We start from the raw sequence: 15,281 nt of genomic DNA, 5'->3' as shown, positions 1-15,281 counted from the left end.
TGGAGTTCAGTCCCAGGTTGGGGAACTAAGATCCCACAAGGCAGGTGGGATCTTAGTTTTGGGTGTGGCCAAAAAAACCCAGAATAGACCCAGTGCACACCCAGTTACACCAGGCTGAAGGACTGTGACACTGGAAGGAAACGTACCCTTAGAGGAATTCTCAAACTGTAAGTGTATACTCAGGAGTGTGTTAGAGCCAACTGTTACTTGTGCCAGAGCTAATCGTTGGCATCTTTCCCAGCCCCCATATTAACTGACTTCATGTTGGTAGCTTGAAATTGGCCATGTCAGAGTATTTACAGAAATTGACAATACAAATCAGTCCTCCCCCCCAAACTGGTTGGTAAATATCTTTCAGCATACTACTGATGTGGGTGGTAGAAACCAGGAGAGTGAGTTCTCCCCCATTAGACGCTACAGGACATTTGGGCCTGGTTCAAGAAAAGCCCTCAAGAGTTTAATCAACACTACATTCTTTTATGGCTGGAATATTGCTGAGGCTCAGGTTTCTATACCATGGAGAGGCTGATATTGAGATAGGATGAGGAGTGATGAGCTATGATGGATCACTTTAGGTCTCGGTGAGATAAAATGAGAGAGGGGTACTAGAAGAAAGGGCTTCCCTTCCTTGGCTCCTCTAGTTCAGTAGAAAATGGTGAGGCTGGGTGGGGTGGAGACACAAAGGAAGAGACCTTGGAGAGACCTGAGGGTCATGGGAGCTGTCCGCGATGGTACTTTGCTGAGGTCCTTCCCCTCCTCCACCACCAGAGGGTGCCCTTGTGCGGTCTTGGGACCGACCTTCCCAGCTCGGCTGGCGACGCTCTAGTCGCCGTTTCTCTGAGGCCCGCCGGCGGCCACTGAGCTGTGAGAGCAAGGCCTGCCTCCCTGCGCACAGCCCGCGGGCACGGGTCATGGCGCGACTCCCGAAACTCGCGGTCTTCGATCTAGGTGAGGGACCGGACTGGGGAAAGTTTCGTAAGGCACAGTATTTCTCCAAACCCCAGTAGCTGCTCTCGAGGCCCTGCGCCCGCGCAGGCTGAGACACCCCCACCTTCTTCCTCTCGCAGATTACACGCTCTGGCCGTTCTGGGTGGACACGCACGTAGACCCCCCGTTCCACAAGAGCAGGTGAGGCAGGGCTGGGGAGGTCTGGGGCCAGGCGGGGCTCCGCGGGAGCTGAACGCACTCTCGCCCTCTCCAGTGATGGAACTATACGAGATAGGCGGGGCCAGAGCATCCAACTGTACCCTGAGGTGCCTGCGGTCCTAGAACGATTGCGGGGCCTGGGAGTGCCCATCGCGGCCGCTTCACGGTAAGAAGAGGGACTGAGTCGGTCTAGGGTTGAGAGATGTGTGCATGAGGAGACTTCCGTGTAACCCTTTGGCTGCAAAAATTTAGGCCGTGCAAGTTGCAGGTATTTGTACATTTTCGAATTGTACCCTCTGCTGTGCATTTTGTAGTTTAATAAACATTGGCTCAGTGGTACCCGTATCAGACCGGAAGAATATGGAAATTGAAGCTGGACGGAAGATGCTTGCCCATCCCGGACAAACAAGAAGTTGATTTCCCCCTGGTTACACATAACTTCACTTGCAGCCTTGGCCCTCCATTCTCCCCATCTACTACACCTTTTTGCAGGACAGGTGAGGTTGAAGGAGCCAACCAGCTGCTGGAGCTCTTTGACCTTGTCAGATACTTTGTTCATCGGGAAATCTACCCAGGCAGCAAAGTCACGCACTTTGAGAGGTACGAAGCGATAAGTGGTGGAGCAGGGAGACAGAAGACCAGGGAGACTGGAGGGGCTAAGAAGCCAGCGTGGTCACTCCCACCCTGTCTTGCACAGGTTGCAGCGGAAGACTGGAGTTCCTTTCTCCCAGATGATCTTCTTTGATGATGAGAAGAGGAACATCGTAGATGTCAGCAAACTGGGTACTAAGTGGTGAGGCTAGCCATTTGGGGAATGAGGAGAAAGTCTTCCTAAGAGGGAAAGGTTTGGTAGGTATGTACAGGATAGTTTGCATGCAGGTGATGCCCCCAAAAGGTGAGAGTCCTAACTGGGAGCCCTGAAGGCCTGATGAAATGTGGCTTCTTTTCTTTCTAGGTGTTACCTGCATTCATGTCCAGCATGGAATGAGCCTTCAAACCCTAACTCAAGGATTAGATGCATTCACAAAGGCCCAAGCTGGACTCTGAGGTCCAGTCATTTGAGGAACAGAACTGAAAGGAAGTCAGGAGGGCATTTTCAGGTGCATTTGTAAATTATTAAAGTGTATTTGTGTGTGGCAGAAGAGATCTTACCCTGTGTGGGTTGTTTCTGTTTTGACCTGGGGTGGGCCATCCGGAGGTGCAAAGACCAGAATGTGAGGCACTGGTTCCGCCTTATAAACTTGTGGCAAACCGACTGTGATCTCCTATGCTCTCCCCATTCCCACCCATCTCCCGAGCTCTGTCAAGGGCATAAAAAAACTCTTCCACTGGCCCCAAGTAGTAGGGTGCATTACCCTGCATATTTCCTTCCAGGAAACAAAGAGTTTGTTTGCGGGTTGGAGTGGGGCCTTTTTATACAACGGGAAACGAAGCGGCAGCTTTGAGAGCAGCGCGTGGGTTTGGGGCTGGTGTGTTGGCTCACGTGATATCAGTGGTCTCGCCGGCGCCTGTTGATGATGTCGCCGCGGTGCCCTAAGGAGGGATTGGCCGAGGTCGGTCTCGGAGTGATGCGTACAGCACCTTCCCCGGGAGCAAGGCGGAAGCGCACGGGATACCGTGGGGCGGAGGCGGGAGAGGCGAGGGTCGCGATGAGTGGGCTTGGCCGGCTGTTCGGGAGGGGTGAGCCCAGGCGAGACTGGTCCCCGGGAGGTGCTGGCTGCAGCGGGCTGGAGGCGGGAGAGCAGGAGACGCTGTCTGAAAAACCCCTATAGCTTCTTGGCCTTCTCTCGAGCCAGCACCGCCGCCTTGTCAGGGTGCGCGGTTCCAGCTGCCTTCCTTCCCAGACCCGGGAGGGAAGAGCCCGAGGCTCCGGAGGGGGCGAGTGGAGGGCGTGGCTACAGCGCTGTCTCCCGCTGTTGAGGCTCTGGGGAAGTTTCTTGGCATCCAGTCCTTTCCAAAACCCTGGTGCTTCCTTCGTGCTGGGCCAGAGGCAATCTGAGGTGACCCAAGAAAGCTAGCCCTCTTGAGCTCCTCTGAGGTGGGGGAGACAGGCAAAATCTGGCATTTATAGTGTGGTGTGGCAACTCCATGATGGAGATTTTCCGGAAAGCCAGAGTGAAACGGAAGAATCAGGGTGGCAGGTGGTGATCCGGAGTCTAGAAGTATGCCAGGCCGGGGGGCAGTGGGTGGGTGGGGGGGGTGAGGTTCTCTAGAAAGAGGTAACTGTGCAAAACAGAGGCAGGGAAAATGTGTTATATTTAGGGAAAAGAAGTTCTGGCCTCTGACTATGGGGGGTGTGTGTGTGTGTGTGTGTGTGTGTGTGTGTTCTTGTTAAAAAACCTTTTTTTGTATTTTATTCTGTAGGCAGTGGAGAATATGGAAGGATCTTAAGCAGGCTCAGGCCTTCAGCTTTTTTTTTTTTTTTAATAAGTCTGTTAGAAGTTCAGAAGATAAAGGGAAAAATTGAGATCAGATTTTTTTTTCTTTAGCCTCCATGCTTTGTTCAGTTTGATGCTGTGGAGTCAGGACCTTGAATATCTTCTAGGATAACAAGTGGAACAGTGATTATAAAATGTGACTGAACTCTGGTGGGGAAAGAGATAATGAGGAGGTTATGCATATGTGGGTGCCGGCAGCACATGGGAAGTCTTTGTACCTTCCACTTGCTCAGTTTGCTGTAAACCCAAAACTGTTCTAAAAAATAGTCTATTAAAAAAAAAAAAAAAAACGATTGGAAATGACTTGAAATGTAGCTAGGAAGGAATAGCAGAAGGATACTGGCTTTGGAATTCATACTGTCACATTTCAGTTCCCTTGCAGTCTCTCACTACAGTAGTTGTGATTTTAGATCAAAATGTTAACCTCTTTGTGCCTGTTTTCACATTTGTAAGCTGGAGTTAGTACATTCACTGTAGAAAGTCATTTGGGGATTAACAACAACACTATTAAGTGCCAGGCACATACCATGCACTCCATAATCAGTGGCTAATATTTTTCCTTCACACAATGTGGGCTGCTCCATTGGATTCCAGGAAAGAAGGAGAAGGCGCCAACCCCTGAAGAGGCAATACAGAAACTGAAGGAGACGGAGAAGATATTGATCAAGAAACAGGAATTTCTGGAGCAGAAGATTGAACAGGAGCTGCAAACTGCCAAGAAGCATGGGACCAAGAACAAGAGAGGTAATGGGGGAGGGAGAGGTGCCACCGGGGAAGGCCGGGGGAAGCAAGGGCTGCTTCTCTGATGTTCAGGGTGTGGGCTGGGTCAGCCGCCCTGCAGGCTTTGCGGAGGAAGAAAAGGTTGGAACAGCAGCTGGCACAAACCGACGGGACATTATCCACCCTGGAGTTTCAGCGTGAGGCCATTGAGAATGCCACCACCAATGCAGAAGTGCTTCGTACCATGGAGCTTGCTTCCCAAGGCTTGAAGAAGGCCTACCAGGACATGTGGGTATGGTGGGAGGGGAGGAGGGGACCCAGGCCCTGGGGAGAGTAGCTTGATTTTGTGCTGTGAATCTTAAAACCTCTCCAGATCCGAATTTAGAGTAGAGACGCCTGTGACAGCTAGACCTCTGTCAGCCTTCTTGCTTACTGCAAGATGATCTCTGCTGGCTGGGACATTCTAGGGAGGAAAGATGATTTTCCTGTTTTGTTTTTTTTTTTTCTTTTTGGCTGTGCTGAGCAACTGTGGGATCTTGGTTCCCCAACAAGGGATTGAACCTGGGCGCCCAGCAGTGGAAGTGTGGAGTCTTAACCACTGAACCACCAGGGAAGTCCTAATTTTTCTCATTTTTTAAGACCCTTCAGAGAGAGCAACCTGTCGTCCCTGTTGTGGCTTCATGTAATTTCTCAGCCCAAGTTTGCCTCTTTATACTTTTCCAGGGGTCTCTTTTACCTGGTAGCCATGGATTTGTCAGTCTGAAGCCACAGGCAGGAGGGACGTCATTCATGTGAGAAGAAAAAGTGAAGGGGATTGTCACCTGATATCTGGGCTGTGTATCTTGTTCTCAGGGACATTGACAAGGTGGATGAACTGATGGCTGACATCACAGAACAACAGGAGGTGGCCCAGCAGATCTCAGATGCCATTTCTCGGCCTGTGGGCTTTGGAGATGACGTGGATGAGGTGATTGGGCAGGAAGGGTCAGGGAATGTTGAAGGCACGGGACCAGCCAGAAGGAATGCCCAAGAGAATTGTGGGGCAGTTTTGGGGAGAACTCCAAAAGTACGTTTTTTGGAAATAGAATTTTCCTTTGTTCTGAGTGGCTTTGTCCTCCCATATCCAGGATGAACTGTTGGAGGAGCTGGAGGAGCTGGAGCAGGAGGAATTGGCCCGAGAGTTGTTACACGTGGGTGACAAGGAGGAGGAACCCCCAGTCACACTGCCCAGTGTACCCTCTACACATCTGCCTGCAGAGCCAGGTACCCAGGGCTGTTCTGTCATCTCAAGGATTTGAGAGGGGGGGATAGATATGGGGAAAATTACTCCTCATCCATCCTGCCTCAAAAGATCCAGCCAGAGAGGGTTGCTGCTTCAGTTGCATAGGTTGTTAACTGCATAAGGGTGCCTGGCTGAAGGGGAATGGGGACTGAGATCTGGCTTATGCTTCACTCCACAAACCGTGTATCCTGGTTTAGGGGTGCAAATGCTGGGAGAAATAAGCACCTTCTGATTTGCACAAAGGTGCTATGGGCATTAGCAACAGCCCAGCAAGACCGACCATACCCTTAGGTTCTTTGCTGGGAGAGAGCATTCAGCAGGTTCCTAGTGTTACAGGAGGGGATGACTGGAAGTTGCTGAGACCTTAACACTTTTCTTTCTCTGGGTGTCCTTGTCTCCAAAGCTCCCAAAGCGGATGAAGATGAAGCAGCACTAAAGCAGCTGGCTGAGTGGGTGTCCTGATGAGTCTGGGCTTGTTGGCCTGACGCTGCCTTTGTTGCTCTCTTTTCCTTAAGTGCCAAATGCTGAGCTAAAGGAACATGGCCTTGTTGGGAGGTGGTCCTGCTGAGGGTGGTGGTGTGACCCCACCTGAGAAAAGGGTCTGTGGCCCTCCCTTCCCTGGCTCAACTATGAAGAAGGATTGGTACGGAAAGAGCCACTGGGCTCCCATGGATAGCATTACAGTGCCCTCATTCCCAATAAAACTGGGCGGATGGAACCCTAGTGCTTATGCTGCCTTGTCTACCACTGAAACTCATCTCCTGGTTCTTGGAGCTTTGTTCCAAGAAATGAATGATAATGACAGTGTGAAAGGGGAACTGCAGCGTAGAACAGATGGAGCTCCCAGTGTCTTCACCTAGTGTGTACCAGGCAGATATTGTTCCATCTCTCAAGCTGGTTTGTCCTGGGGTTGCCTAGTGCTGAGGGTAAGGAAACCGCCGTCTAGTATTATCCCAGAATCATGTGGAGCCACCCCTAAGTCTTCCCTCATCCCTTTTCACCCAACTGTACCACTGCAAAGAGAGCTGCATGATTTACTACCCATATTCCTTTTACTAAGCCCGTTCACAGATAGGAAAGGAGAAATACATGGATAACAGGGCAAATAGGTTTGCTCTCTCCAGAATGCATAGTTGAATAGGCTTGGTTTGAAACCGTCGCTCCCACTTTTAGGAACAATAAGGAGGGACCATGACCCCCGGGACTGTTTGAGTGGTGGTTAAGGTGGCATTTGGAGGAGGAAGGAACCAAAATATTGCCCACCTCCTGATACTGGTTTCTAAAAGAATGAATAATGCTGTCCCTTTGGACTCTAGACAAACAGCAACCAGGGTAGAACAAGTTCTGCCCCACTACTTGAACATTTGGAGTGCATGGAGATACACATCAGTGAGCATGTCCTCAGCCAGAATAGTGAGGCTTCTCCAAAGCAGGTGTTCCTCCCATCACGCCCAGCCCACCTTCAGAGCCACAGAACAGCTACACTGTAAATTAAAATCTAGACTTAACTGGTGTCAAGATGACTGGTTACAGGCTCTGGGCAGAAATCCGACTCTCACCCTCAGCACTGTTCCCTGCTAAGGGCCCCCTGAGGAAAGAATGTGACTCCAGCTAATGAAACTAAAACAGAATTAGATTTGTTTATTTTTGGTATAAAAGGTTTTTATCCCCAGACCCTCCTGCGTTGCTCCTCTTTCAACCCCCCTCCCCCCTCCGCCACTTTCAGGTACTGATTTCCAAGGACTGGTGACGATTAGCGGTGCTGGGCGGCTGGCACATGGCCTCGAGTAGCCTGATCTCATGGGTGGGTTGCTCAGGCTGGAACTTCAGCACCCAGGGATCCTTGATGATGTCCAGGATGGTGGCGCGCTTGTTGGCTTGGCGTAGCGTCTGGAGGATCAGGTTCTAGGGCAGGGGAGAGAGAGGTCTTGGCTGAGCTGGCCCCCTACTGTGCCACACAGGCAATGAGCAGCCGGACCTAAGGAAGAAGCAGGATAGCCCATCACACCACTCTGGTGAAAGGGAGTGTGGCCCTGACTTTACCCGTAAAAGCCTCCTGTCTGCTCAGAAAGCCAGTATCTTGAGGGGAATCCTTGCAGAATCCCCTTCTGGCCTAGAGAATAGACACTAAAACCTGCTTATCACTCATCCCAGGTGCAAGCCCAGGGGTTGGCCCTTTAAGCCCTCCCTGCCATTCTAGGGTAGAGAGTGGGCGTGAGATGGCCCTGGTGGCAGGGAGCCTTCCCCAGGATCCGGAGGTCTAGGTTGGGTATTCCCTCCCTATGGGGCACCCAAGGCTTCAGCCCTCCTAGGGGAGCCAGCACCTTGCACTCCTGGGAGATGGCATAGTTAGGTGGAAAAGTGACCTCCTTCTGAGTCTCTTTCAGCAGCTTCTTGAGATTGGTGTCATCAAAGGGTAGACGGGCGACCACTAGAGTGTAGAGGATGACGCCCATGCTCCAGGTGTCAGACAGGAAGGGGTTGTAGGGCAGGCCAAGCAAGATCTCCGGGCAGGCATAAGCAAAGCTGCCGCAGTAGGTCTGGCTGAGGTGGCTAAAGCAGTTCACTTGGCGGTAGGAAGGGCTATTCCGCACAGACTGGTTAGAAGGCACCATCTTGGCGAAGCCAAAGTCCGATATCTTCACATTCTCCCGCTTGTCCAGCAGCAGGTTCTCCAACTTTAAGTCCCTACCAGCAGCAGAAAGGCTGGGGGTCAGGAGAGGGCTTAGTATTAGACTGGGAGCTGAAGGGCCAGGGGTCAGAGGCCAGAGATGAGGAAAGGCAAAGGGAGAGAGATGCCATTATGAGGACACAGGGCAGAGAGGAAGGAAAGCCAGGGAGTTGTGAGCAGAACCCAAAGGGGAGAGGATGGTAGCTGAGGACTACTGGGAGCTTACCATCACTTTTCATAAAGGTCTCTGCTCACAGTGGGCACTGAATATATGTTCCTGACCAGACGATTAAAGTGGACGAATGGGCCTAGATACTGAGGAGGGAGATCAAGGAGGGGAGGGTGAGGGAAAGAAGGCAGAAAGTAGGAGATGTGCATAAAACCCCCTAGAGCCCAAAGGCCCCAGTCTGAGTGGCAGCGCCCTCACCGGTGCACGATGCCTTTGCTGTGCAGATAGGCGATGCCCAGGGTCAGCTGGGAGAACCACTTTCCAGCAAGGGGCTCAGAGCAGGCCCCGTAGCGCTGGATCCACTCAAGAACGTCACCACCCTGAGCCAGCTCCAGGATGATGTAGACCCGGGATGTGGTCTCGATGGCCTGATAGAAGTTGATGAGATGCTTGTGCCGCAGGACCTTCATCACCTGGCTCCAGAAGAGGGACCCATCAGACCCAGGCAGGGAGCTGTGCTCCAGCCCTCCTCTCCCTCTGCTGCCTTTTTAGAACTCTGCAACAGGATCAAACCCCAGAGGGCTGGTGGCCTATGGACAAACACTACGTTTTGTACTTTTACTTTTGGAGGGTCTGAAGGTGAGGTGGAAAGAAACTTAAATTTTCCTAGCTGCCTATCGAGTCATTCAGTTGTGGTTTAGTGGCTTCTGGCTCCACCCGCTCCTAACTGGACCCCCTTTGAGAACCATTAAGTAGCTTGGTATCAGTTCCCTCTTCTAGACCCCTTTCCAACCTGTATCTCACGGGGCAGGAACTTGTTAAGATAGTCCTCAGAGGCCTTCTTCTTCGAGATGATCTTGACGGCCACCATGACCTTCTGCTTTGTGTAGTAAGCCTCATACACTGTCCCGTAGGAGCCATTGCCAATGACTTTGCCCACTTCGTAACCATACTCCTCCATGACAGAGCGGTAGGCTGAGGTGGCTGGTGCTTCCACGTCTCCCTTCCCCATGGTGTTGGGCTTGCTGAGTGCAGGGAGCTTTGCTACTTAAAAGCCTCCTGTCTGCCTAGAAAGCCAACACCTTAAGCTGCTGTAGGCTAGGGTACCAAAGTGAAGTTAAAAGTCTCCAAAAGCTTGCCTGTGTAGTCACACAAGTCTGGGATGCTGGGCTCAGCTCTCCACTAGGAACGTGGAGGGGAAAGAAGGGAGAAGCAGTTCTTTTTGTCTACACTGGCTGTTGTTACTTCTTTCTCCTCTTGGTTACGGAACTCCCCAAGGTCCCATGTTCTGCACACATCATAATTCACCTTCTATCCACCACTGGCCACAAGGCTTGAGAGGAAATGCAGTTTCCTGCTGGAAAGGTCCCTTTGTAATCTGATGAGACTCATTCCATGGATCTGGTCCTTTCAACCAGTCATGTTTATTGAGTACCTGCTATGTGCCAGGCAGTGTGTGGCATCCTGGAAGAAAATTACCAGTAAGACCAATAGAGACCCTATGCTACTGGTGCTTATAATCCAGCATGAGAAACACCTGAGTATGAGAATATTACAGAGAATGGTAAGGTGTTGTAGAAGCATGTTCTAAAGGATCTAAAATATTCTTTTTGTGGGGGTGGCTTTTTTTTTTTAAAAAAGAGTGAGCTGGACTCACTTGGGTAGTTCATCTGGTGACATCATCTCAGCTAGGCTGGTTTGTTTCTGCATAAGTGAAGTGAAAGTTGCTCAGTCATACCCTACTCTTTGCGACCCCATGGACTATACAGTCCATGGAATTCTCCAGGCCAGGATACTGGAGTGGGTAGCCTTTCCCTTCTCCAGGGGATATTCCCAACCCAGGGATTGAACCCAGGTCTCCTGCATTGCAGACGGATTCTTTACCAGCTGAGCCACAAGGGAAGCCCAACAATACTGGAGTGGGTAGACTATCCCTTCTCCAGGGATCTCCCAGACCCAGGAATCAAACTGGGGTCTCCTGCATTGCAGGCAGATTCTTCACCAACTGAGCTATGCATATCATGTCATTATTCAGTAGACTAGCCCAAGTTGCCTTACATAGTTTGCACTAAATTCCAAGTGAAAAAAAAAAATCAGAAGCTGCATGACCAATTGAGACATAGGCTCCAAAATCAAAAAACATCACTTCCATACCTTTATATGAATAAAGACAGTTACAAGGATCACTCAGATGTATGGGGTGGGGATGGAGATGCCTCTTAACCTTGAAATGCACCCTTATCTTGCCTTCCATGACCCTGGACTTAGTTTTCCTTACATCCTGCCAGCCATTCCCCAGGTTCCACAGGAGCCTCTCCCACCATCCATCCCTGTAACAGAACCTTATTTCTGTTATTTCTCCCTCTATTCCTAATAGAAATAAGGTTCTGTTACAAGCCTTATTTCCTCTGACCTTTACATCCTTCCTAAGGATCTCATCAAGACCCATTTCTTCATTGATGACTCCAGCAAGCCTTCTGCTCCTCATCCCTTAGTGTGTTCACCCTGAAGTCCAGGGAACACATCTGCTTTTGTTCCCGCAACAATTCAGTGCCTCCCCATTCTCCTTAGGATCAAGTCGAAATTCTTTTATGTGACTTCAAATTTGACCCCACTTACCTCTCTAATTTTCTGTTGTAATATACATGCAATGCTCCAGCCAAACAACTGCTTTTCCTTCATTGTTCCCTCTGTTCTGGCAGACTTGACTCTTCAGGGCTTAGCTGATGTGCTGTTTTAAGGAAGCCTTTACTGACTGCTCAGGTCCAAATCAGATGTCCCTCCCTCCTGAGTGCTCCCACAGCTCCAGTACTTTCTCTAATGTAGTGTCTTGTTTTTCTTGCTTGCATCTCCCGCTAGGCTGTAAGGAAGGTCAGTTGATGAGGGAAGGGGTATGAAGTCAAAAGATCTGAGAAGAAGGGCTTGTGGAGAATGGGAGAGAGCTGACTGGGAAAATGAACAACGGGCAGCACTGAGGGTCCAACTGAGATTGGAAAACCCAGCTTATGGACACACAGTCTTAACACAGTATAGTGTTAAGATTTTTTTAGCATCCTGATGTTGGTGCTTGAACATTAACAGACAAATTGACCCAAGATTAAGATTTCACTTGGCAGCTGCAGTGAAAGGATAATGGGAGAGAGGCATTGAGAACTCATGTAAGAATGTGGCTAAAGACCTTAGCTGCATGGGTTAGGAAGACAAGTGAGAAAAAGGCCAAAGGGCAGAGGGAGGGGTTGCAGGTCTCTGTGAAATGAAATGAGTCTGGTGGGAAAGACAGAGGAAGAGATGTTATCTGGATTTAAGATGGTGGGGGGGGGTGGTGGGGATGGCACACAAGTAATAACAGGGAAGAATCAAATTTCTTTTATCTTCCATCCTCCAAAACAAAACTTTCAACAGATTATGCCATAGGCTACTGGTAAATTCTCATTTATTGACAGTCCTGCTGGCAGGGTGACTGAAAATCCTGTTGGAATCAGATCTACATCCTCAGTCTATCAAAATGAGCAGCTGTCCAGGACACACCATGGTAAGGAGGCTCACCCGGCCCCGCCTGTCTTCTGCTCCCCTGGATAGGCAGCTTGGTGGCACCTCTGTTCTCATCATGTACAGCAGGTAAATCAGTTCGTGCAAGGATTGTGTATTAAGCTGCCTCAGTTCAGTTCAGTCGTGTCTGACTCTTTGTGACCCCATGGACCGCAGCACACCAGGCCTCCCTGTCCATCACCAACTCCCAGAGCTTGCTCAAACTCATGTCCATTGAGTCAGTGATGCCATCCAAACATCTCATCCTCTATCGGCCCCTTCTCCTCCTGCCTTCAATCTTTCCCAGCATCAGGGTCTTTTCTAATGAGTCAGCTCTTCACATCAGGTGGCCAAAGTATTGGAGCTTCAGCTTCAGCATCAGTCCTTCCAAAGAATATTGGAATAGGATCCTTCCTAAAGGATTCACTGGTTTTATCTCCTTGCTGTCCAGGGACTCTTAAGAGTCTTCTCCAACACCACAGTTCAAAAGAATCTATTCTTCGGTGCTCAGCTTTCTTTATGGTCCAACTCTCACATCCATACATGACTACTGGAAAACCATAGCTTTGACTAGATAGACCTTTGTTGGCAAAGTAATGTCTCTGCTTTTTAATAGGCTATCTAGATTTGTCACAGCTTTTCTTCCAAGGAGCAAGTGTCTTTTAATTTCATGGCTGCAGTCGCCATCTGTAGTGATTTGGGAGCCCAAGAAAATAAAGTCTGTCACTGTTTCCATTAAGCTGCCTACTGTATACAAAAACACTGCTAGGTTGTGCTTGCTAAGGATTTATCCTTTGCTAAGGATACCAAAATGGATAAATTATAATCCCCCTGTGAGGAGTTAGCAATTAGCAAGGGAGACAGACACATAAGAAGTTAATGAAATATAACAGTGAGATAAAGTTCTATAAACAAAGTCTGAAAGGAGATGTAAGGGAAGGCTTTATAGAGAAGGTGGCATTTGTACTGTTCAAAAGACAGGCAAGCAGGGAATGGTGGATTGAACAGTCTAGGCAGAAGGAACTATATGAAGCTTGCAGGCCTGAGAAAATACGACATTCAAAAGATTTCAATTTAAACACAGGATAGGGTTCCAGAGGGGAATGTACCTGGAGAAGTAATTTAGATCCAGGTCTGAGAGACCTAATATGCCAAGGTTTTTTTTTTTTTTTTTATGGCTCTGTCCTATGTACTCATGGTTAAATTTTGGTATGCATCAAAATCAGAGCTTGTTAAAAAATACTGATGCCCAGTAACGTCCTCCCCAAGATCCTGATTTGGGAGGGGACCCAGGTATCTCTGTTTTTAATAAGTTTCTAGCTGAACCTGATGCATACTGAGATTTAAGAACTGTTGTTGCAAACTAGTGAATTTACTTTTTTTTTTGGTTGCACTGCGAAGCATGTGGGATCCTAGTTCCCCAACCACGTTCCAGGCATTGGAAGCAAGGAGTCTCAACCACTGGACTGCCAGAGAAGTCCCAAACTAGTGAATTTAACAAAAAGAAGCAGACTCACAGATAAAAAAACAAACTAGTGGTTACCAGTGAGGAGGGAGAGAGGGACAATATAGGGGTGGGGGAATGGGACATACAAATTACTGCCTGTAAGATACGCTCAAGGATGTACAACACGGGGAATACAGACAATATTCTGTAATAACTGAATGGAAAGAAACCTTTAAAAATCATATTAAATTTTTTTTAAAAAAGAATCACTGTTGCTGGAAATAGGACATCTTTAAGATTAAAAAAAGAAAAAAAAACTTGCAGCAACAGTGTGGAAAATAGATACAAGGGGAGAGATGACCAAGAGAGAAGCAAGGTGGCTGTCAGCTTAGTTGAAGGGATAGGACCAGCACCAAGGCAGCATGGCAAGCAATTTGGAAGATACTCGAGAAAAGCAGAGGAATCCTGATGGCACTGATCTTATGGGGGGGGGGGGGGACGGGGGCAGTGACTGTTAACTGTGAAAGAGGCCCAGGTTTAGGGACCAGGTGGTTGTCATGTAAAAGATTATTCCAAAGCCACTCCAAATTACTTTTCTAATTACAAAACTCACTGTCTAAAAATCTCAATCTCTACATCCTGGAACCTCACCTCCTGCAGGGAGGAGGGCTGGGTCAGAGAGGGCAGAAATGAGTAAATGAAGGACTTCTCAAGCCAGAAGTCACTTAACACTTTCCACTGTCTTTACTCGAGTAAAAGGAACCTTAAGTTCTCAAGCGGCCAAACTCACCGACCCTAGGTCTGATCTCCAGAGGAACTTCCCTAGTGACAGATCCCTTGACAGAATACACTTTTCCAGAATAATCGGCAATACAAAATTAAAAGATGCTCAAACACATACCAAGAACTTCCAGATGTTCAAGCTGAATTTAGAAAAGGCAGAGGATCCAGAGATCAAATTGCCAACATCAGTTGGATCATAGAAAAAGCAAGAGAATTCCAGAAGAACATCTACTTTTTGCTTCATTGACTACACTAAAGCCTTTGACTGTGTGGATCAAATAAACTGTGGAAAATTCAAGAGATGGGAATACCAGACCACCTTACCTGCCTCCTGAGAAGCCTGTATGTAGGTCAGAAGCAACAGTTAGAACTGGACATGGAACAACAGACTGGTTCCAAATTGGGAAAGGAGTACATCAAGGCTGTATATTGTCACCCTGCATATTTACCTTATATGCAGAGTACTTCATGTGAAATGCTGGGCTGGATGAAATACAAGCTGGAATCAAGATTGCAGAGAGAAATATCAATAACCTCAGATATGCAGATGACACCACCCTTATGGCAGAAAGCGAAGAGGAACTAAGAGCCTCTTGATGAAGGTGAAAGAAGACAGTGAAAAAGCTGGCTTAAAACTCAACATTCAAAAAACTAAGATCATGGCATCCGGTCCCATTACTTCATGGCAAATAGATGGGGAAACAATGGAACAGTTACAGACTTTTTCTTGGGCTCCCAAATCACTACAGATGGTGATTGCAGCCATGAAATTAAGACGCTTGCTTCTTGGAAGAAAAGTTATGACCAACCTAGACAGCATATTAAAAAGCAGAGACATTAGTTTGCCAACAAAGGCCCATCTAGTCAAAGCTGTGGTTTTTCCAATAGTCATGTATGGATGTGAGAGTTGGACTATAAAGAAAGCTGAGCGCTGAAGAATTGATGCTTTTGAACTGTGGTGTTGGAGAAGACTCTTGAGAGTCCCTTTGACAGCAAGGAGATCAAGCCAGTCAATCCTTAGGGATATCAATCCTGATACTCATTGGAAGGACTGATGCTGAAGCTCAATACATTGGCCACCTGATAAGAAGGGCTGA

The 15,281-nt window shown here is 48.5% G+C and overlaps 3 protein-coding genes across 9 annotated transcripts; 2 read left to right on the top strand and 1 right to left on the bottom strand.

Annotated features, from left to right (window-relative positions):
• Positions 1-24: 24 nt before the first annotated feature.
• LOC122704708 (magnesium-dependent phosphatase 1) lies at positions 25-4,311 on the top strand. 3 transcript variants are annotated; one of them, XR_006343917.1, is made up of 7 exons: positions 25-948; positions 1,068-1,128; positions 1,202-1,312; positions 1,639-1,746; positions 1,844-1,929; positions 2,102-2,246; positions 4,179-4,214. XR_006343917.1 is itself a non-coding variant. In XM_043919615.1 (7 exons), exons 1-7 carry the CDS (start codon positions 912-914, stop codon positions 4,224-4,226), a joined length of 606 nt encoding a protein of 201 aa, XP_043775550.1. In that variant the 5' UTR covers positions 25-911; the 3' UTR covers positions 4,227-4,311. The 3 variants fall into 3 exon arrangements, 2 of the variants coding, with proteins under 2 accessions (XP_043775550.1, XP_043775551.1); XM_043919615.1 differs by having other exon boundaries at positions 1,844-1,939; positions 4,179-4,311; XM_043919616.1 differs by lacking the exon at positions 4,179-4,214 and having other exon boundaries at positions 2,102-2,290.
• On the top strand, positions 2,676-6,309 carry CHMP4A (charged multivesicular body protein 4A). The gene is made up of 6 exons (XM_043919614.1): positions 2,676-2,826; positions 4,179-4,328; positions 4,415-4,592; positions 5,157-5,271; positions 5,432-5,567; positions 5,990-6,309. Exons 1-6 carry the CDS (start codon positions 2,715-2,717, stop codon positions 6,046-6,048), a joined length of 750 nt encoding a protein of 249 aa, XP_043775549.1. The 5' UTR covers positions 2,676-2,714; the 3' UTR covers positions 6,049-6,309.
• An 891-nt stretch (positions 6,310-7,200) lies between these two features.
• Positions 7,201-9,673, bottom strand: TSSK4 (testis specific serine kinase 4). Of its 5 annotated transcripts, none has more exons than XM_043919610.1 (4): positions 9,220-9,673; positions 8,685-8,899; positions 7,911-8,274; positions 7,201-7,491 (listed from the first exon to the last, which is right to left on the bottom strand). In XM_043919610.1, the coding sequence occupies exons 1-4, from the start codon at positions 9,436-9,438 to the stop codon at positions 7,309-7,311; spliced, it is 981 nt and encodes a 326-aa protein (XP_043775545.1). In that variant the 5' UTR covers positions 9,439-9,673; the 3' UTR covers positions 7,201-7,308. The 5 variants fall into 5 exon arrangements, with proteins under 5 accessions (XP_043775545.1, XP_043775544.1, XP_043775547.1 ...); XM_043919609.1 differs by having other exon boundaries at positions 7,911-8,292; positions 9,220-9,669; XM_043919612.1 differs by having other exon boundaries at positions 7,201-7,564; positions 7,911-8,292; positions 9,220-9,617.
• Positions 9,674-15,281: the final 5,608 nt, after the last annotated feature.

This window comes from Cervus elaphus, chromosome 12 (assembly GCF_910594005.1).
Source record: "Cervus elaphus chromosome 12, mCerEla1.1, whole genome shotgun sequence".
Taxonomy (NCBI): Eukaryota; Metazoa; Chordata; class Mammalia; order Artiodactyla; family Cervidae; genus Cervus; species Cervus elaphus.
The sequence above is the reverse complement of the archived record's forward strand: the minus strand, read 5'-3'. Positions and strand labels throughout refer to the sequence as shown.